At 48.0% G+C, this 21825-nt stretch overlaps 1 protein-coding gene across 1 annotated transcript in view; it reads right to left on the bottom strand.

Annotated features, from left to right (window-relative positions):
• Positions 1 to 21474, bottom strand: part of LOC130115679 (mitogen-activated protein kinase kinase kinase kinase 5-like) — a 74095-nt gene extending 52621 nt beyond the window's left edge. The window contains 1 exon segment of the mRNA XM_056283446.1: positions 21271 to 21474. Within this exon segment, the coding sequence (XP_056139421.1) occupies positions 21271 to 21378 (108 nt within the window). The 5' untranslated portion in view covers positions 21379 to 21474.
• Positions 21475 to 21825: the final 351 nt, after the last annotated feature.

A 21825-nucleotide genomic window follows, 5' to 3' on the forward strand; every position in this document is an offset into this window, starting at 1 on the left:
ATAAAGGGGTGTAGATGTGGAGCACAGTGATGGAGGTGTCCATGTATAAAGGATATAAAGGGGTGTAGGCGACATCAAGGCGACATCACTAACCGCTCGGCTAAAGGGTCAGACCCGTTAGCTAGGGACTAACGTGTCTTATTAGTAGTTTACACTAACGATTAGGGTTAGGGATGTTAGGAACCATCGCTGGATCTTGACCAGTGCCTTGCTCAAGGGTAATGGCAGGAGGCTCTCCATAACATGATAATGTCCCTAATGTACCTATTCTAATATAGGTACAGGTAGAGAAGCCGAAAACCACGGCAAGGCTCTGGGCTGTGTATGTGTGGAAAGGTCTCCAGTTGCACTTTAGCTTCCAGTTCCTGAAAAGGGGTCTTATGGTCCGTGCCCCGATTCTGATTAAAAGGAAAATACTCAACTGAGTATCAGGATAGCTTAAAAATTTCTTTATGTTGAATTAGACAGACCAGACACAGAACCCTCCTCCTGCTACATGTTCCTCCTGACTGAGCCTGAACTTTTCACAGCCTTTAAAAAGCAAACACGTAGATCGCGTACTAAATATGATGCATCACAGTTGCGGGTCATAGTCTGTATCTTTTCAGAGGCCTCTGATTTGTGGCAGCCCTCGCCCCTGTGGAGAACAGCCAACTCAATAGCTAGCTAGCTAGAAAGAGACAGGAAGAGAACAGCTAGCTAGAAAGAGACAGGCGGGGAGCTAGCTAGCTAGCTACCTAGCTCCCCGCCTGTCTCTTTCTCCAAGCCCTGTTAGCATTACCACGTTGACTGTTGTTTTTTAACAGTCTGTACCGACATACAATTCAATTCAATTCAAACTTTATTGCAGACTCAGGGTCCATAACAGACAAAGACAAACAGGTAAAAGACAACCCCTAGACAATACACAGAGTAAACACAATAAAATTACATAAATGGAACAAGTCAGTGTGTTATAAGAAGGCAGCTATACCAGTGGTCCCACAGCCGGGATTGGTAGCATGTGGCCCTGAATCTTATATTAGCTAAACTCTTGATGATTACATTATCAGAGTCATTGAGCCGGCAAATAAATGTATACATAAGATTTCTTAGAAGAGCCTGAAAGGTGCTGACTCCTGCAGCCACAAACATTTCCCTTGCACTACACCATCTAGGTCTTTTCAGCAGTATTCTCATGGCATCATTATAAGCCACTCGAAGCCTCTGTAAGCTTGCTTTTTATAGTTTGACCAGAGGGGGCAGTATAGAGTGTTGTACAATATGCTCTGAACAGACACCTTCACACTAACTGAACACATACCAAACTTGCGTGACAGAGTGTTTGCTTGTGCATACATCATGCAGCATTGCCTATAAATATCATCATCGTCTGCCATTTGTTCAGTCATATAGTGCCCAAGATATTTCACCTTATTACACACCCCAAGATTATTATCAGACAATTTAAAATCAGGAAATTTTAGATGATTGACCTCTTTGGTTCTGCATGACAACACTCTTACTAGCATTGTATTTGATATCATGCTCCACACCATATACAGAACATATATCAAGGAGCTGCTGGAGACCAGCACTACATGGACTAAGAATGACAAGGTCATCTGCATACATAATATGGTTCACCAAGGTATTGCCAGTCATGCACCCAGTGTTACAGGCTTTCAGCTGCTTGGACAAATCATCAATATATAAATTGTAGAGAGCTGGAGACAGAATTTCCCCTTGTCTGACACCATTGCTAACCCCAAATGGGGTTGAAACACTATTACCCCATTTCACTTGCATAGTCTGGTGGGCATACCAATAAGCCAGAATTCTCACAATGTATTTAGGGACCCCTCTTTGACTCAATTTAACAAACAACTTTCTATGATTAACACGATCAAAAGCTTTCGAAGCATCAATAAAACACATAAGAACCGATGAGTTTTGGCCTCTGTATTTGTTTACAATTTCCTTTAAGGCATATATACAAACATGCTAAAGTCAGAAAACGACTTCGTCAAACAAAAATACAAATCAGATCTCAAATTTATCTCAACTTTTGAGCAATGCCTTACGTTAGATATATGCTGAAGTCTTGAGTGAATGTACGTCAGTGGGTACGCTAATATCATAGGACCTCGATTTGATTCTACATCACCTGTTGAAATAACATTTCCAAATGCTCATTCAATTTCAACCACAATCCTTTTCACTCTAAAGACCAGGAAGGCGCCAGGCCCGGTTGGCGTGTCACCCTCTTGTCTGAAAGTCTGTGCTGACCAGCTAGCCTCCATTTTCACATTGATCTTCAACAGATCACTAGAGCTGTGTAAAGTGCCTTCTGGCTTCGAGAGTTCCGCTATCACCCCATTCCCCAAGAAACCCCGTATCACAGGATTAAATGAGTACAGGCCCATTCCCCTAACGTCTGTGGTCATGAAGTCCTTCGACAGACTGGTGTTGGCCCACCTGAAGGAAATCACAGGCCCCCTGCTCGACCACCTGTAGTTTGCCTAGCGAGAAAACAGGTCAGTGGATGATGTAGTCAACATGGGATTGTACTACATCTTTCAACACCTTGACTCCCCAGGGACACACGCAAGGGTCCTGTTTGTGGACTTCACCTCAGCATTCAACACCATTGTCCCAGATATCTTCCACTCCAAACTCACCCAGCTCACTGTACCACCCCATATCTGCTAGTGGATTACAGTGCCCCCCCGGATCCGTGCTCTCCCCTCTACTCTTCTCCCTCTACACAAATGACTGAACCTCAGGAGACCCATCTGCTAAACTCCTGAAGTTTGTGGATGACACAACCATCATTGGCCTTATCCGGAATGGTGACGGGTCTGCATATAGACAGAAGGTTGAACAGCTGGCCCTCTGGTGCAGGCATAACAACCTGGAGCTGAACACGCTCAAAACCGTGGAGATGACGGTGGACTTCAGAAGGAGCCTCGCAACACTGACCCCCCCCCCACACACACACACGATACTCAACAGCACAGTGTCTACGGTGAAAACCTACAGATTTCTGAGTTCCACAACCTCCCAGGAGCTAAGGTGGGCATCCAACATAGATATAATCATCAAAAAGGCCCAGCAGAGGATGTACTTTCTCTGCCAGCTCAGGAAGTTCAACCTGCTTCAGGAACTGCTGATTCAGTTCTACACTGTAATAATCCAGTCTGTCCTCTGCACATCCATCACTGTCTGGTTTGGTTTGGCCACCAAACAGAACATGTACCGATTACAATGGACTGTTAAGACTGCAGAGAAAATCACTGGTGCCAACCTGCCCTCCACTCAGGACTTATACAGCTCCAGAGTCAGGAAACGGGCAGGCAACATCACTGCAGACCCATCACACCCTGGTTGCAACCTGTTCCAACTCCTCCCCTCTGGTAGGTGCTACAGAGCACTGTACCCCAAAACAACCAGATATAAAAAGTTTCTTTCCATGGGCTGTCATTCAAATGAACACTTAACACTGTCAAATAAATCCAACAATTTTGTATATACTGTACTGTACATGTTGTATATACTGTACTGTACAATGTACATATACTGGTACACTCTGTCATGTCCATCTACCTCAGGCATGTATGTAAGTAACCTGCTAACATCTATTTCAGCATCTCTGATGTATTCGCCGTATGTTTTGGACACTCGGGTGAAGAGAGGAGCAGAGCTGTCAACTGATCACCACCTGGTGGTGAGTTGGATCAGATGGTGGGGAAGGCTGCGGGACAGACCTGGAAACATCTGGCGAAGGCCCTTGTCCATGAGGTCTTCAACTTACACCTCCGGGAAGAAGTTCTCGTGTATCCCGGGAGAGGCTGGGGACATGGAGTCTGAGTGAGCCATGTTCAAAGCCTCTATTGCAGATGCGGCAGGCAGGAGCTGTAGTCATAAGGTCATTGGTGCCTGTCGAGATGGCAACCTAAGAACCCGCTGGTGGACACCAGTGGTGAGGGAAGTCGTCAGGCTGAAGAAGGAGGCCTTTCAGGCTTGGTTGGCCCAGGGGTCTCCTGAAGCAGCAGACAGGTACTGGGAGGCCAGAAGGGCCGCGGCTTCAGCGGTTGTGGAAGCAAAAACTCAGGTGTAGGAGGAGTTTGGCGCAGCTATGGAGGGGGACTTTCAGTTGGCCTCAAGGAAGTTCTGACAAACCATCCGGTGACTCAGGAAAGAGAAGCAGGGCTTGACTCAGGCTGTATTCAGCGGGGGAGGGGAACTGTTGATTCAGACTGGGGATATTGTCAAGCGGTGGAAAGAACATTTTGAGGAGCTCCTGAACCCAGCTACCACATCTTTAGTGGAGACTCAGGGGAAGCTCCACCCATATCCCTGGCAGAGGTCTCTGAGGTAGTTAGGAAGCTCCTCGGTGGCAAGGCGCCGGGTATGGATGAGATTCGCCCTGAGATGCTGAAGGCTCTGGACATTGTTGAGCTGTCTTGGCTGACACACCTCTTCAGTGTCACGTGGAGGTCAGGGACAGTACCTGTGGAGTGGCAGACTGGGGTGGTGGTTCCCATATTTAAAAAGAGGCATGCTCGGTATGCTCCAATTATCGGGGCATGACATTGCTCAGCCTCCCTGGGAAAGTCGACTTTAAGGTGCTGGAAAGGAGGCTCCGACCGATTGTCAAACCTCGGATCCAGGAAGAACGATGCGGATTCCGTCCTGGCCGTGGAACAACGGACCAACTCTTTACCCTTGCAGAGGTGCTGAGGGGAGCATGGAAATTTGACCAGCCAGTCTACATGTGTTTTGTGGACTTGGAGAAGGCTTACGACCGTGTGCCCCGGGGCGCTCCTGGGGGGGTACTGCGGGAGTATGCTACAAGCCATCCGGTCTGTATAACCAAAGTGAGAGCTGTGGCCGCATTCTCGGCACGTTTTTGGTGGGTGTCGGACTTCGCCAAGGTTGTCCCTTGTCCCCGATTCTGTTTGTGATATTCATGGACAGGATCTCAAGGCGCTGTATATAGTCAATTGTTGAGTATATATATATATGAAGTTTGTTGTGTTGTTGTGTTGTTATTCCATGTTAAGTACACCGAGAGAGCCACAAAACCAGACGTGGAAACCTACATGGCCAATAAACATGATTCTGATTCTGATTCTCTTCAAAATGTTTCCCACCTTCTCAACTGCTGCTCTTCCATTTTTACCTACTGGGAAATGCTTAAAGGGATGCAGAAGCGCTCTTGTAACAAGTGGGGTAATGCCACATGGTAATTTCAGCAAGTAGTCATAGTGTACAGTAAATGTATCCAGGCTTATTGTAAATACACTCATATTCGTATCTGTATAGATGTATATCTGTACACACACAGTAGAGACTCAAACTGTCGCGTGGCTGAGCAGCGGGCAGGACAGTCAAACGAGGAACACAACAGGCACTGTGAGTGGAAACACTATTTGGTCAAAGGCTTGTTTGTGTGTCAGTGTGTGCGTGTGTGTTTTTTTCCTGTGCATGTTTTTGTTTGTTTGCCTGTGTCATCACAAAGCACACTGAAAGGAAAGACCATGGCAGACAGACGTAAACCAGAGCACGCTGCTGACAGATGTCCACACTTTCCGCGGTGACGCCACTGACCTTTCTTCAGATTAGATGAGTCTAAATTTATGATAAGTACGTCACACACGCGTGTCTGACATACTTACATAAACCTGTGAGTGTGTGTGTGTCTGTGTGTGTGCGTGTGTGATGGGTGAATGCGAAGATGAGAAACGTACTTTGGCACAAGTGTCCTTTGTGGGCGAAATAAAAGCGAAATGTTAAAAGTTCTATGCCGTAGCGGTCTATGCCGTTGCCTACCAACACGAGCATCGCCAGTTCGAATCCCTGTGTCACCTCCGGCTTGGTCGGGCGTCGCTACAGACACAGTTGGCCGTGTCTGTGGGTGGGACGCCGGATGTGGGTATGTGTCCTGGTTGCTGCACTAGCGCCTCCTCTTGTCGGTCGGCGCGCCTGTTCGGGGGAGGGCAAACTGGGGGGGGGGAGGGATTCACTGTCAGGTGAAAAGAAGCGGCTGGTGACTCCACAAACATGTGTCGGAGGACACGTGGTAGTCTGCAGCCCTCCCCGGATCGGCAGAGGGGGTGGAGCGGCGACACGGACGGCCTCGGAAGAGTGGGGTAATTGGCCAAGTACAATTGGAAGAGAGAGGGAGGGGAGGGATGTTCCAGCGCCTTTTCTGCAGCAGTTGTCACACGCACTTCCTCCTGGTAAAGAGCTACATTGTAGCAACCTGCTACTGTAATAACCCACCAAGCGTGTTCATGTTGATTAAACGTCTAAAAGACATCTACATGCTAAAGCTAGCTAGCTAGTGTAAACTACTAATAAGACACGTTAGCCCCTAGCTAACGGGTCTGACCCTTTAGCCGAGCGGTTAGTGACGTCGCCTTGTGGTGTAGTACACCTCGTATCGAATCCCGCACCGGGCAAGAAAATAGCCGGTTACATTGGTGGCAGCGGTGGGATCCGGAAGTGTGCAGATCCTCAGAAGTCTCTTCGGAGCGCGGGAAGAACAAAGCGCGAGGGCGGGCTTCCGGGGAGGGTGACGACTGTAAACTACTAATAACACACGTTAGCCGCTAGCTAACGGGTCTGACCCTTTAGCCGAGCGGTTAGTGATGTCGCCTTGTGGTGCAGTACACCCCGTATCGAATCCCGCACCGGGCAAGAAAACAACCGGTTACATTAGCTAGCTAAAGCTAGGCTAAATTTGGTTGAAAGGTTGAAGTCTTGTAGACATCAAGCTAAATCTCTCAGCAGGAGAACTACATAATTTGTGGGGATTTTCTTTTCGCACATTTCGAATATTTCTGAGGCCACAAGAACACATTTATGACTGGTTTACAGCTTGTCACTTGGCTCCAATGGGAGCTAACATACCGGACTGCCTGGTCAACCACGAGACCCCCAAACAGAGAGGACCCTCCACCGCCACAACACACACACACCCCGAACTTAACGGGAGCTATGCACCATGCTTTCACATCTAGCACATCTCAGGTGTCTTCTTACAGCAAACCACAAATATCTACACAATTTGTCAGAAGATAGAGAAAGTGTCACCGCGCTTCCCCAAATTGAGCATCAGCCCGTTTCACAGTAAATCTTAAAACGTGGCGGTTTGATTTGGCTCAGAAGGTACGCTGGTTTTTAACTGGCTGAGATGGTTCAGATTAACCTCAAATGTGTTGTTTTTTAAACGAGCTGTATTAAAATCAATGTACAATTTGTTCAACTTGTTCAAACACAGCGACGTTCTCTCCCCGTTGCAAACCGGGTGTCGTGCTGCCGATCTGGTCCGCCGGCACACCCGCTTTCAACTGGGCACCACAGATTCATCTGGGTCGGGGATCGTTATCTTATTCAAAGACATGCAACACCCTCAAATAAACAAAGAACACAAGAAAAAGCACATAAGGTGTATGTATCTATCTACACTATCCGTCCTAACACACACATACACACATAAACCACAGATCATCAGCATAGAGTTGACACGGTCAGCTCAGCCCTGGAGGTCCGTCCCATAGACACCGTGTTTTTTGTTCACCTGGCTTCTCCATTTTCGGCGTGTGCTGCTGGCAGCATGGGTTGGGTTCCAAACCACATGCAGGAACTAAACCCTGAGATCAGTTTGATATCAAAATCCACTGCAGATCTGATACCAAAAGGAGACACGCTTTTACTGTAAGGAGGAGGCCCGTGTTGTCTCAAAGACCGGAGTCTGAATCTGAATGTGAATCTACTTGGCAAGGAAGTTTGTTAGCACAATGAACGTGACTTGTTAGAAAGCCCAGAACAATTAACCGCATGCTACGAGCGTAATATTTGTAAGTGAAAGTCAGCAGGGAAAGTAAAAGAAAAAATCCAGGGAGGAATGGGCTTCCTCTGCATTGCTGACGATTGGAGCCAAATAGTCCAATTCCAGACAACATCGTCATATCTCCTCACCTCCGTCAGGGTATGCGTCCATCCAAGACGCTGACTAACATTCGTGATGTGAAACGTTACCTGAACGTCACCACAGTGGCTAAGGACGGCCTCCTAGTTGTTCGCCGGCACACCCTCCTCGCAGCCTCGACGGACTGCATCGTTGTGCCTCGGTCTGTCCTCGATGACCTACTGACCTCCCTCCATATCAAGCTCGATCACCCCACCGGCACCCAGTTGAAGACAGTTGTGCAACGCTACTTCTACGCGTTGGATATGGACTCTGCTGTGCAACGTGTCTCCAGCGGCTGCCACCAGTGTGCAGCTCTGAAGAAAGCCCCTGCGTTCGTATCTGACCAGTCTACAAGTGACCCTCCGGAAGTCGTCGGGTCTTCTTTCTTGGCTGATGTGTTCCGGCGGGACTGCCAGTTCATTCTGATTGTCCGGGAGTGTGTCATGTCTTTCACGCTGTCTTGTCTCATCGACAACGAGCGCCGAGACACTCTCAGGGACGCTTTAACCCGCTTATGTGTGGGTCTGTGCCCTCTCGACGGCCCCTTTGCTGTGATCAGGACTGACCCTGCCCCTGGTTTTGCTGCATTGGCAGGGGATTGGACCCTCGCTATGCACAGATTAGTTGTTGAGGTGGGCAACGCCAAGAATGTCAATAAGAACCCAGTGGCGGAGAAGGCTGTTCAAGAGATTCAGGGGGAGATTCTTTGTCTCGAGCCTAACTGTAGGGCTGTTACTCCCCTGTTACTCTCTGTCGCTACGGCCAACCTGAACAGTCGTGTTAGGTCGCGTGGATTGTCTGCCCGTGAGATGCTGCTTCAGCGTGACCAGTTCTCCCATAGGCAGTTGCCTGTGGTCGACCAGGACCTCATCCTGAAAAAACACTCGGAGCGTGTCACCAACCATCCATACAGCATGAAGTCAAAGGTGCCCTCTGGTCGTGTGGTCGTGCCTCCCGCCATTCGACCTGGTGAACTGGTGTACCTGTATGCTGACGGGAATAAGTCAAAGGCCCGTGACAGGTACCTCGTCACGAGCGTGGATGGGTCATGGTGCAATATCCAGAAGTTCACGGGGTCTCAACTCTGTCGTACCTCCTGCAGGGTCAGGCTGGGTGACTTCTACAAAGTGGAAGGTCCCACTACGGCCTCTGAACCCCTCGCGGACGATTTCGCGTCTGATGAGGACTTGGACAACCCTGTCCCGCACTGCCCTGACATACCGCCAGCCATTGCCGAGCCCCCACCTGCACCTTGCCTGCCTTGTGATAACGATATGAGGCTGGGGGATGAGACTGGGCCTCCCGTCGAGGTCGAGCCTGGGGGGGAGCTCCCCTGGCGAGTGTGTGCCTGCTCTTGCACCTGATGCTGCACCTCAACTTTAGGCCAGTTGTTTGTGTGTACTGGTGATAATGTTTTGTCTTAACTTACAGGTCTAGTTATATAGCCTGAGCTGTGATGTTGCCTGGTGTCCTGTGGTGTTATTGTTGTACCGTGTGTAGGAGGGGGGGGGTGTTTGGGAAAAAAAGAAGTGACGCCAGTATTTTTTGTGGTTGCCATAGTTACCAAGCCTCCCTTCCGGTCTGCCTGTGGTACAGGCTCAGTTGTTCTTCCTGTTTTAACTAAATGGCTGCTGCCGCACGTTACCATCTGCGCTGTGTGATTCATTGATGTCGTCTCTCATTACTGGCGCAGCTCTGGGCCGCTGGTGGCAGACAAGCCAGAGACAGCGCTGACACCACACTCCCTCATGCTCCGTTCAGGCTTTTTGGCTCACTGTTCATGCGCAATCTGGAATTATTCACACGCACCCACAAATTGCCAATGAATCGACATCCTGTGACTGCGCTCAGCCATTTGCCCAGCGGTGTTTTCAGACACGGGTGACTGATAGGAACTCCCGAGTTTAGCTTGCATAGAGACGTCCCCCATAATACTTGTTAATACAGCGACGCTGCTGCCTGTCTGCTGACTTCGGTTATTGCCAACCTCTAGCTCTTACTCATCTGATGTTGAGAGTTCTGACTTTACCATTCAGACTCCAGCTACATATCTGATGAATATCTGATCCCGGACCACACATGGAAGTGAAAAGCTGTCATTATTTTATCAACCATGGAAAGAAAGAAAAAGGGACCGATCAGTGGTTTTAAAATGTCTTGGTGCGTGCTCAATATTCCGGGTAAGAACATAAAAGACAGTTGAATCAGTTCATCCGGACACAACGTTTATTGAGAGAAACGTGTCATCGCTCATCTAAGTGACCTCTTCAGTCTCAGCTGACTGCAGGTACCCCCACCCTTGTAAACAGTACAGTTGCATAACAGGATTGTGACCGTTGTTTTGGGTCGTTATGCCACTGTATTGTTTATAAGGGTGGGGTGTTTAGTTTAACTGATGATGCTGGTCGCGTGGCTTGGGTCCTGGACTGCTCCGTTGGCACGTGGACACTGCTTGGCATCATGTTCTTCATACATTTTATGTCCATTATAATTCTGTTATCCTCTTCAATGCTGTATTATGTAAATTGCGTGAACACAACATCCATTGCACGCTGTCCGTCTTGGGAGAGACATCCCTCCTCTGTTGCTCTACCTGAGGTTTCTTCCTATTGTTTCTCCCTGTTAAAGTTTTTTTTTTTTAGGGAGTTGTTCCTTATCCGATGAGAGGGTCTAAGGACAGGATGTTGTGTTGCTGTTAAGCCCGCTGAGTTAAATTTGTAATTTGTGATATTGGGCTATACAAATAAAATTGATGTACCTGCAGTCAGCTGAGACTGAAGAGGTCACTTAGATGAGCGATGACACGTTTCTCTCAATATGACCTGATTCGACCTTCTTTGAACGCATTATAGCAGTATTTGTTTGAATTTCGGTTGCTTTTCTGTGGGATTTTGTGGTCATCGTTCTCCAACTGGACGTGTTGGAGAACGATAACCATGCGTTATCATTGGAGAATGATAACCATGGCATGTAGACTGACTTCAGTCCCAGTCTACATGCCAGTCTTCGGTGCCGCAGACGACGAGCTAAACAAGTGAATGTGCAGACTAACGAGTAAGCAGGAGAGGACGCGTTATTGTGAATCCCACGGCACTTCAAGGCAAGAAACGCCCCGCGTAGCATTCAAGCGCTAGGATTGGCCAGGCGTCTCCCCATTCACCGCCTACTGTACGGTGCGCAACCGCAGTTACAGCACTAACCTTAGCTTTCTAATTTACTGATTGTGTAGTGAATTCGGGGGAGGGGAGGGGGGGCAGCCCCGGAAACCGCCACAGCCGGGACGCGAACCCGTATCTCCTGCACCGCAGGCGACAACGTTAACCAGTCGACTAAAAGGTCTGATCCGTTAGCCAAGGGCTAACGTGTCTACTTATCCGTGTACGTTACAATTGATTGCTCTTTCACCAATGATGCCATATAACACTTGTCATAGTAATATATTATTACATACGTTTTTCTAAGTGCATTTGTAGCTAGTTGTTGTCGTACAAATTTAATGGTTTTATCACGATTTCAACAGTGGAAAGTAACGTTACCACTAGCAAGCAAGCTAGTGTAACCGGTTATTTTCTTGCCCGGTGCGGGATTCGATACGGCGTGTACTGCACCACAAGGCGACATCGCTAACCGCTCGGCTAAAGGGTCAGACCCGTTAGCTAGGGGCTAACGTGTCTTATTAGTAGTTTACAGTCGGCACCCTCCCCGGAAGCGCGCCCTCGCGCTTTGTTCTTCCCGCGCTCCGAAGAGACCACTGAGGATCTGCACACTTCCGGATCCCGCCGCTGCCACCAATGTAACCGGTTATGTTCTTGCCCGGTGCGGGATTCTATACGGGTCGTACTGCACCACAAGGCGACGTCGCTAACCGCTCGGCTAAAGGGTCAGGCCCGTTAGCTAGGGGCTAACGTGTCTTGTTAGTAGTTTACACTAGCGTTAGGTTAGCTAGCTAGCTCTCAGTAACCTAGCGTGAGTGACCGGATTGCGTTGAACAAACGACTAGTGGCTTCATGAAGGTGCAGTTGATCGATACCGATCCAATAAACCACGTTAACATGTATACTAAGAAAGGTACGTGACCTTCATTTATTTCAAAATCTATCGACATTGGGCTAATTCAGCTGGTTGATGACACGAAACATGGCCGCCAACTAGCGAGCCTGTGGACACTGCCGGGCGCTGCGGTGAGGAACGCTGGCGCGCGCACCGACGCCTGGCCAATCCCAGCGCTTGGATGCTACGCGGGGCGTGTCTTGCCCGGAGGTGCCGCGGGGATGCATGACAACGCGGGGAGCGCGGCGATGTGACGTCACTCATAAACACTGGTCAGCTGGTCCCTTGGGCCCAGCGCGACGGAACGGGAGACTGAACCTACAGGGAGACGTCACCGCGTGTCATCTAGCGCAGTGTTTCTCAACCGGGGGTCCGCGGACCCCTAGTGGTCCGTGGTGTAATTGCAAGGGGTCCGTGTGCTATAATGCAATTTAAAATGCGGTTTCTACTGTTTCTATCAAATTGCAACCCCCCCTCCCCCAAGATCAGGTGGAGGGGTCCTCAGGGGAGATCAAAAATACGCAGGGGGTCCAGGACCCCAAAAAGGTGGAGAACCACTGGTCTAGCATAGCATTTTATTTCGATATTAAGTCTTTCTTCTTGTCCCCCCCCCCCCTCTGCGTACACATAACACGATATTACGTGCAAGGCGTGCGCCAAAATCCACTTTTGCGTGCGTGTGTGCGTGTGTGTGTGTCTCTCTCTCGGTATCTCCCCGTTTTTATGACACCGCTAAAGATTGTGTATCTGGCTTTCACAAAGAGTGGTTCAGTTTTTGGAAGCCGACCCCTTGGAGAGCAGCAGCAGCAGCAGCAGCAGCAGGAAGTAGCAGGGCGAGATGAAATCTGAGAGAGCAGGTTGGAGCCCGATTGGACACACCCACCCACACACCCACACACACACACACACACACACACACACACAGACACACGACAGAATGTTGAATCAGTTCATCTGGACACAGCGTCAATAAACGTGTGAACTGATTCAACTTCCTGTGACCTCCTTACCTGGATTATTGAGCATGCACAAACACACATATCCTGCAGAATATACACACACACACGCAGCCACCTGATAACGTGCGTGTGCGTGCGTGTGCGTGCGTGTGAGCGTGAGTGTGTGGGAAGTTGCAAGTGCATGCAAATGTCGTTCAAAAGTGAACGATATATCAGCGTCTATCGACGGCCTCTGCGTTTAGAGGAAGTGCGCTCCACCCAGCAGCTTCCCTACTTTACCCTATCACACACACACACACACACACCTGTACAGCATATTACCCTACATTAAGACATATTAGCCAAAAGCCCCCCCCCCCCTATTTCTCCCAAATTGTATCCGGCCAATTACCCCACTCTTCTGAGCCCTCCCGGTCTCTGCTCCCCCCTCTGCTGATCCAGGAGGGCTGCAGACCACCACATGCCTCCTCCCATACACGTGGAGTCACCAGCCGCTTCTTTTCACCTGACAGTGAGGAGTTTCACCAGGGGGACGTGGCGCGTGGGAGGATCACGCTATCCCCCCCTCCCCCTTGAACAGGCACCCCGACCGACCAGAGGAGGCGCTAGTGCAGCGACCAGGACACAGACCTACGTCCGGCTTCCCACCCGCAGACACGGCCAATTGTGTCTGTCGGGACTCCCGCCACGAGCCGGAGGCGACGCGGGGGTTCGAACCGGCGATCCCCGTGTTGCTAGGCAACGGAATAGACCGCCACGCTGCCGGGACGCCCCCGAAAGAAAAAAAAACGGATATGTTTTCGTCCCACCTTTAGAGAAGCCCAGGGCCTCAGGGCGCATGCGCTTCCGATGGCTCCATCCCACTTCTGACACCAATGTGGCGAATTCGGGGGGGGGGGGGGAGACAACGCAACCACAGGAACTGCCGCGGCCGGGACGCGAACCCGTGTCGCCCGCATTGCAGGAGGCGGGCGACATACTTGAATCGCAATACTTACAGTGTCAATATATTTATAGTATCGATGTATAAAAATACGGTAACACTTTAGTATGGGGAACGTAGTCACCATGAATTAGGTGCTTATTAGCATGCAAATTAGCAACATATTGGCTCTTAATTGGTCATTATTACGTACTCATTAATGCCTTATTCTGCATGGCCTTATTATGCAACCAGTAAGCCATTAACTATGAGTTTTCCCTCTATAACCTCAGAAGTATTGCTTATTAGTAGTACCATCTCAATATGCTTTGCTTAGTATGGCCTTTATAAGGTGGTAGTACCACAAGAAGAGTTATTCTCCCTTACTATCACTTAATGAATATGGTCTGTTCTTACATAACAACACACAAAACTACAAGTGTTCATAGTGTTAAATTACTGTAAATTAAGTTTTTGTTACTTAGAATATGTTCCCCATACTAAAGTGACATCCTGATCATTACTAATTCACTAGTAATTAAGTGTTTTTATGTTCCCCATACTAAAGTGTTACCAAAATTTTTGGTAGACCCGGGAGACCCGGGTTCGCGTCCCGGCTGCGGCGGGTCCCAGGCTGCCCCCAATTCGCCGCAATACATTTGATGCTTTTGGCATTTTAGTATTCTTAACACAAGTCCAAATCACAAAATTTTCAGCCATATTAGTTTTGCTTGATGTAATATTTCCTATCTTATTGTATGAGTTGATAATATTACATGTGACGCTATTAGCAAGTGCTAACGCTAGTTAATTAGTTGCACGTGAGCCATCAGCTCAGCCGAAATACTCACCTTACTTGGCCAATGATAAGGTGCATGCTGGAAATTGCGTAGCAGCAACACACTTGAGACTCATGCATACGTTCATAGTCTTTCTAATCGATGTATTGAACTTTGTGTGTTTGTTGCGTTGTGTCTCTTGTAGTCCTGGTGCAGAATATTGGCTTATCTCTGTTCAGAAATAGGAGAGGCGACCGTGCCATGGCGGGCTTTCAGTGTGATCAGGAGGCCGTTGAGCTGAAAGCGAATACAGGAAGCCGCTGTAAGTGGGCCAGAACGGGGGGAGGGGCGCAACGGACCGTCGTCTCGTTTTCACTCATTTGCAATGGACGTACGGATGTTGGAGCAGCCCAATAGACCTCAACTTCCTCTCGGTTATTGATCACCCTAATCACATCAGCGGTTAATAGCTGGTGTAATAAGCAATGTGTATGTCGACCTGAGCACAACTCAAGGGTGCTTAAAAGGCGGGGCGACACCTTCGCCATTCATTTGCAGACTCGCCAGATGCCACAGTCCTCCCTCCGAGCGTTGACCTAAGAAAGCTTTTTTTGCGTAGACCTCCATTTTCTTTCCAACCCTACATCTTCATACCTGTTGCTTTATGTTACGGTGAAAAACCTCACATTGAACCACATTTACACAGTGGCGCCCCCCATGGGGTGGCCAGCCCGGCCACCCTGATACTATCCCTGCCCCCCCCCCCCCCCGCTGCCCCCCCCAGCCACGAGTCGCATATGCAGAATATGCTTCTGATTATGCATAATATGCTTCTATCTGATATCTTACATTAGGTGCTGTTCATTTAAATCAATAATGTATATCTTTCTTAACATTCATATTGACAGTTTTCCACTAGCCTATCCAGTACACTACAACAGCAGCATAGAATTCCCGAAATTCAGTCATGGCTTTTGGTTTTGGTGTGCCACCCCAAGATTTTCAGTGGCCCCATTTGCCCCCCCCCCCCATGAAACATTTCTGGGGGCGCCACTGCATTTACAGCCAGCCTCGACCCTCTGCGGCGGCGTGGAGGAACGGACTCCCGTTCACGAATCCCCAACGTCGCCGGAAGCGGATGACACGGAGGGAGGGCAACGTCCGGCGCCGAAGCTCCCGCGCAGTGAACCCAGTTTCCGGCGGCCAAGCCTTGTGCGAGGGGACGAACGAGCGACCAGCAGACTGGAAAGTACCGGAGGACCCGTAACCTTGCTGCTCACGGCTCACCCACGTGGAATCTGATCTATGTCAGCTATGCTAGGCAGCCGCTTGTACACAAACAGCCGGGTGGGTAGAGGAGGAGGAGGAGGAGGAGGAAGCCCCGGGCGGACGGGCTGCCTCCAAAAACCTGCTACACCAAAAAATGAAATAAAACAATAGGGGTCTGACAAACTTCCCTGTGCTGGATTTACTCAGATGTGCTGGCCTTGAAACGACCTCTTTCAGCCAGGAAACGGCAGTTCAGATAATGTTAAACAGTTAGGTGTACAGTTTACAGTATAAAGTAGATGTACTAGTATTGGCCCTTGACTTCTCATGTCGGCCTTAATCCGGACACTCCTACTCAGCTCGGTTTGTGCCGGTGTTACACCAAGATCTGTGGCGCACCAGTTTATGTGACCCTGCCACTGAAACGCCCTCTTTCAACCAGGAAACGGCAGTTTACACGAGGTTAAATTTGGGCATAAAGTTGGGGACGGTTATCTGCAGGTACTGGGTTGGAGACAGCAGCTATCAGATGTGGGTTTGGTGTGGTTAAAATTAGGATTAGCATCTGGTTGGACGGCCGAAATAGAACGTTTCGGGGGCAGCTCCCGTAATCTGATGGGTCACAGGTTTTGGTGTTACGTAATGGGTATTGCTCATCTTCTGTTTCTGGCACCCTTTATCACATCCTCTTTATCAACACACCAGCTTTTCCACGCCAGCCAAAAGTCAAGTGTCTCGTGTTTTGGAATTATTTTTGTACCGAACACCAGCTGAACCCCTGGTCAGTGCCAGAAACACCGAGCAGGCCGAAACGGTGCAGGTGGTGGTGGTGGTTCGTAGTGGAACGTGACGAAGAGCCACTGACAGAGGAACACGTAGCGCTGTGAAAACCGCCTCTGCAAGAAAACGCCCACGGAGAGCCAGTCTGCGCCTGACTGACGTGAGGAAAAAAAACAAGAGCGTCTGACGGCAACACCTGACCTGCTTATGAAAGTGAAGGTACTGCCACATTACATGAACACCCCGCCGGGTCAACCCCCAGCACTTCTGATGCAGCTTGCAGCGCTTGCGCTGGTCCTTACACAAAAAAACGACATAGCATGACATGGGTTTCTTGGTGTTTTCCACCCCTTATGTCCTTTTGTTTTGCAAGGAGTTTCTAATTTCGATGTATTAGATTCACCGCTAAAGGTTTTCACGAGAGATGGGAGAAGGAGCGGAATCAGCACAAGCACACCAGCTGCAGAGAAACAACTTCAGGGCACTTTACACAAGAACACCATTAAAGAACTCCATTAAAGAACGCCATTAAAGAACTCCATTAAAGAACACCACTAAAGAACTCAATTAAAGAACACCATTAAAGAACGCCTTAAGAACGCCATTAAAGAACACCACTAAAGAACGCCATTAAAGAACAGCACTAAAGAACGTCATTAAAGAGCAACACTAAAGAACACCACTAAAGAACGCCATTAAAGAACGCCACTAAAGAACGCCACTAAAGAACACCACTAAAGAACAACATTAAAGAACACCACTAAAGAACGCCATTAAAGAACGCCACGAAAGAACGCCATTAAAGAACGCCACTAAAGAACAGCACTAAAGAACGCCATTAAAGAACGCCATTAAAGAACACCATTAAAGAACACCACTAAAGAACGCCACTAAAGAACGCCCTTAAAGAAGGCCATTAAAGAACGCCACTAAAGAACACCACTAAAGAACAGCACTAAAGAACGCCATTAAAGAACACCACTAAAGAACAGCACTAAAGAACGCCATTAAAGAACGCCACTAAAGAACGCCATTAAAGAACGCCACTAAAGAACACCACTAAAGAACACCATTAAAGAACAGCACTAAAGAACACCACTAAAGAACACCATTAAAGAACAGCACTAAAGAACACCACTAAAGAACACCATTAAAGAACAGCACTAAAGAACGTCATTAAAGAACAACACTAAAGAACACCACTAAAGAACGCCATTAAAGAACGCCACTAAAGAACGCCACTAAAGAACACCATTAAAGAACAGCACTAAAGAACTCCATTAAAGAACGCCATTAAAGAACACCATTAAATAACACCACTAAAGAACGCCATTAAAGAACACCATTAAAGAACACCACTAAAGAACGCCGATAAAGAACACCATTAAAGAACAGCACTAAAGAACGTCATTAAAGAGCAACACTAAAGAACACCACTAAAGAACACCATTAAAGAACACCACTAAAGAACACCACTAAAGAACACCATTAAAGAACACCACTAAAGCACGCCACTAAAGAACGCCACTAAAGAACGCCACTAAAGAACAGCACTAAAGAACAGCACTAAAGAACACCACTAAAGAACACCACTAAAGAACACCATTAAAGAACACCACTAGAGAACACCATTAAAGAACACCACTAAAGAACACCACTAAAGAACACCATTAAAGAACACCACTAAAGACCACCACTAAAGAACAGCACTAAAGAACGCCACTAAAGAACACCACTAAAGAACACCACTAAAGAACACCACTAAAGAACAGCACTAAAGAACGCCACTAAAGAACACCACTAAAGAACACCATTAAAGAACACCACTAAAGAACACCACTAAAGAACAGCACTAAAGAACACCACTAAAGAACACCATTAAAAAACAGCACTAAAGAACACCACTAAAGAACACCACTAAAGAACACCAGTAAAGAACAGCACTAAAGAACGCCACTAAAGAACACCACTAAAGAACACCACTAAAGAACAGCACTAAAGAACGCCACTAAAGAACACCACTAAAGAACACCACTAAAGAACACCACTAAAGAACACCACTAAAGAACAGCACTAAAGAACACCACTAAAGAACACCATTAAAAAACAGCACTAAAGAACACCACTAAAGAACACCACTAAAGAACGCCACTAAAGAACACCACTAAAGAACACCACTAAAGAACACCACTAAAGAACAGCACTAAAGAACACCACTAAAGAACACCATTAAAGAACACCACTAAAGAACGCCACTAAAGAACGCCACTAAAGAACACCACTAAAGAACACCACTAAAGAACACCACTAAAGAACACCACTAAAGAACACCATTAAAGAACACCACTAAAGAACACCACTAAAGAACAGCACTAAAGAACGCCACTAAAGAACACCACTAAAGAACACCACTAAAGAACAGCACTAAAGAACAGCACTAAAGAACAGCACTAAAGAACAGCACTAAAGAACAGCACTAAAGAACAGCACTAAAGAACACCATTAAAGAACGTCATTAAAGAACGCCACTAAAGAACACCACTAAAGAACACCACTAAAGAACACCACTAAAGAACAGCACTAAAGAACAGCACTAAAGAACACCATTAAAAAACAGCACTAAAGAACACCACTAAAGAACGCCGATAAAGAACACCATTAAAGAACAGCACTAAAGAACGTCATTAAAGAACGCCACTAAAGACACCACTAAAGAACACCATTAAAGAACACCACTAAAGAACACCACTAAAGAACACCATTAAAGAACACCACTAAAGCACGCCACTAAAGAACGCCACTAAAGAACACCACTAAAGAACACCATTAAAGAACAGCACTAAAGAACACCACTAAAGAACGCCACTAAAGAACGCCACTAAAGAACGCCACTAAAGAACACCACTAAAGAACAGCACTAAAGAACACCACTAAAGAACACCACTAAAGAACACCACTAAAGAACACCATTAAAGAACACCACTAAAGAACACCACTAAAGAACAGCACTAAAGAACGCCACTAAAGAACACCACTAAAGAACAGCACTAAAGAACAGCACTAAAGAACAGCACTAAAGAACAGCACTAAAGAACAGCACTAAAGAACACCACTAAAGAACAGCACTAAAGAACACCACTAAAGAACAGCACTAAAGAACAGCACTAAAGAACACCATTAAAGAACGTCATTAAAGAACACCACTAAAGAACGCCACTAAAGAACGCCACTAAAGAACACCACTAAAGAACACCGCTAAAGAACACCGCTAAAGAACAGCACTAAAGAACACCACTAAAGAACACCACTAAAGAACGCCACTAAAGAACGTCATTAAAGAACACCACTAAAGAACGACACTAAAGAACGCCACTAAAGAACACCACTAAAGAACACCACTAAAGAACACCACTAAAGAACACCACTAAAGAACGCCATTAAAGAACGTCACTAAAGAACACCATTAAAGAACACCACTAAAGTGCTAGGGCGCATCAGCATTTCACATGGCCTGCACCTATCCATGCACACATACACACAGTTAGCTGTTATCGCCCTACACGCCCACACACACACCCACACATTCTCTCTCTCTCTCTCTCTCTCTCTCTCTCTCTCTCTCTCTCTCTCTCTCTCTCTCTCTCTCTCTCTCTCTCTCTCTCTCTCTCTCTCATCTCATAAATGGGTAACAGTTTGTCTTTTGTGCCCAACTTTTAATCTGTTCATCTGAGTGGGTATCGCATGACAGTTTTGTTTGTACTGTGCCAAATAGATAAAATTTAATGGACTGGTTGATGGCTTGATTGATGGGTTGATTGACTGATACAAAAACGACAACAACAGTACACGAGCAGTACTAACGGACCAAGAGCCCTGCTCTTATAAACCGGGGTGGACAGATTCTTAGCGATGAGCAGATGACTTGTGAAGACAGTTTGAATCAACACAGCTTGTTCATGGTACCCAAGGCCACAGTACACCTGCGTTAAGCTTTGGTTCGGCTCAAGTCTGCCCATCAAAACGACACACGAGCACTTTCACTTCTCCTAGAGCCCCCACTTCCTCCATGCAAGCCTGCCGCCGAACGGCTGCTCTCGCGTCCGACCGACACCACGGAACCGCGTCCCCTTCGGGGTCACCGTTAAACAACAACACCTGCCGAGAGCTCAGCAGCCGGACCAGACGTGAGAAGGGAAATCTCCTACGCTGTTTTGAGGCGATAGCTGGAGAGGGAATTCGGCGAAGCGACGGCGAGCTGTCGCCGAGCTACAAGGCCCGGTTTCTCAGTAAAAACGAAGGGTTTATTTCAACACCCTACGGAGGACTGCTAAGAATCCTGCCCAAAAGCACGCCGGTGCCGTGCTACAGGCCGCAGGCCGCAGGCGCTTGTGGCAGGTCGCAGTGAAACGAGTCAAGCGACTCTTGACGGATATTTCCCTCCGGCGCGAGTCTTCGACCCAGCACCAGATCAGATCAGTCGAGTCAGGGTTGAGCTAGTCTCCAGCTGCAGCAAAACCGAGTTAAACACTTAGTGGCTGAAATCTCTCTGACCTTGTAGACTTCTCCGTAGGTTCCTCCTCCCACCCTCAGAAGAACCTCAAAGTCGTCCTGAGGATTCCTGGTGGAGATATCCAGCGCCGCCCTGTGCATTGAATCCATCTCGACTGATGGTGCTGTAACTATCCCTGCTCGGGCTCGGGCATGTTACACACACACACACACACACACACACACACGCACACACACACACAAACACACACACAAACGCAGACTCACCCCTTTTCTCTCACGTCCACTGTCAAGCACACAACATCTGCCTGCTATTTCTGCTATTTTCGCACGTACACTCACACACACGCACACACACGCACAACACACGCACAACACACTCACACACACGCACAACACACTCACACACAGGCAGAACACACTCGCACACAGGCAGAGCACACTCGCACACTGCAGAACACACTCACACACAGGCAGAACACACTCGCACACAGGCATACAAAGAGACGCTCCAGTACACCGTGACGGCCGCATGGGCGGGCAGCACGGCAACTTCACACACACACACGCACAACACACGCATACACACGCACAACA

Source organism: Lampris incognitus, chromosome 7 (genome assembly GCF_029633865.1).
Source record: "Lampris incognitus isolate fLamInc1 chromosome 7, fLamInc1.hap2, whole genome shotgun sequence".
NCBI classification, from domain to species: domain Eukaryota; kingdom Metazoa; phylum Chordata; class Actinopteri; order Lampriformes; family Lampridae; genus Lampris; species Lampris incognitus.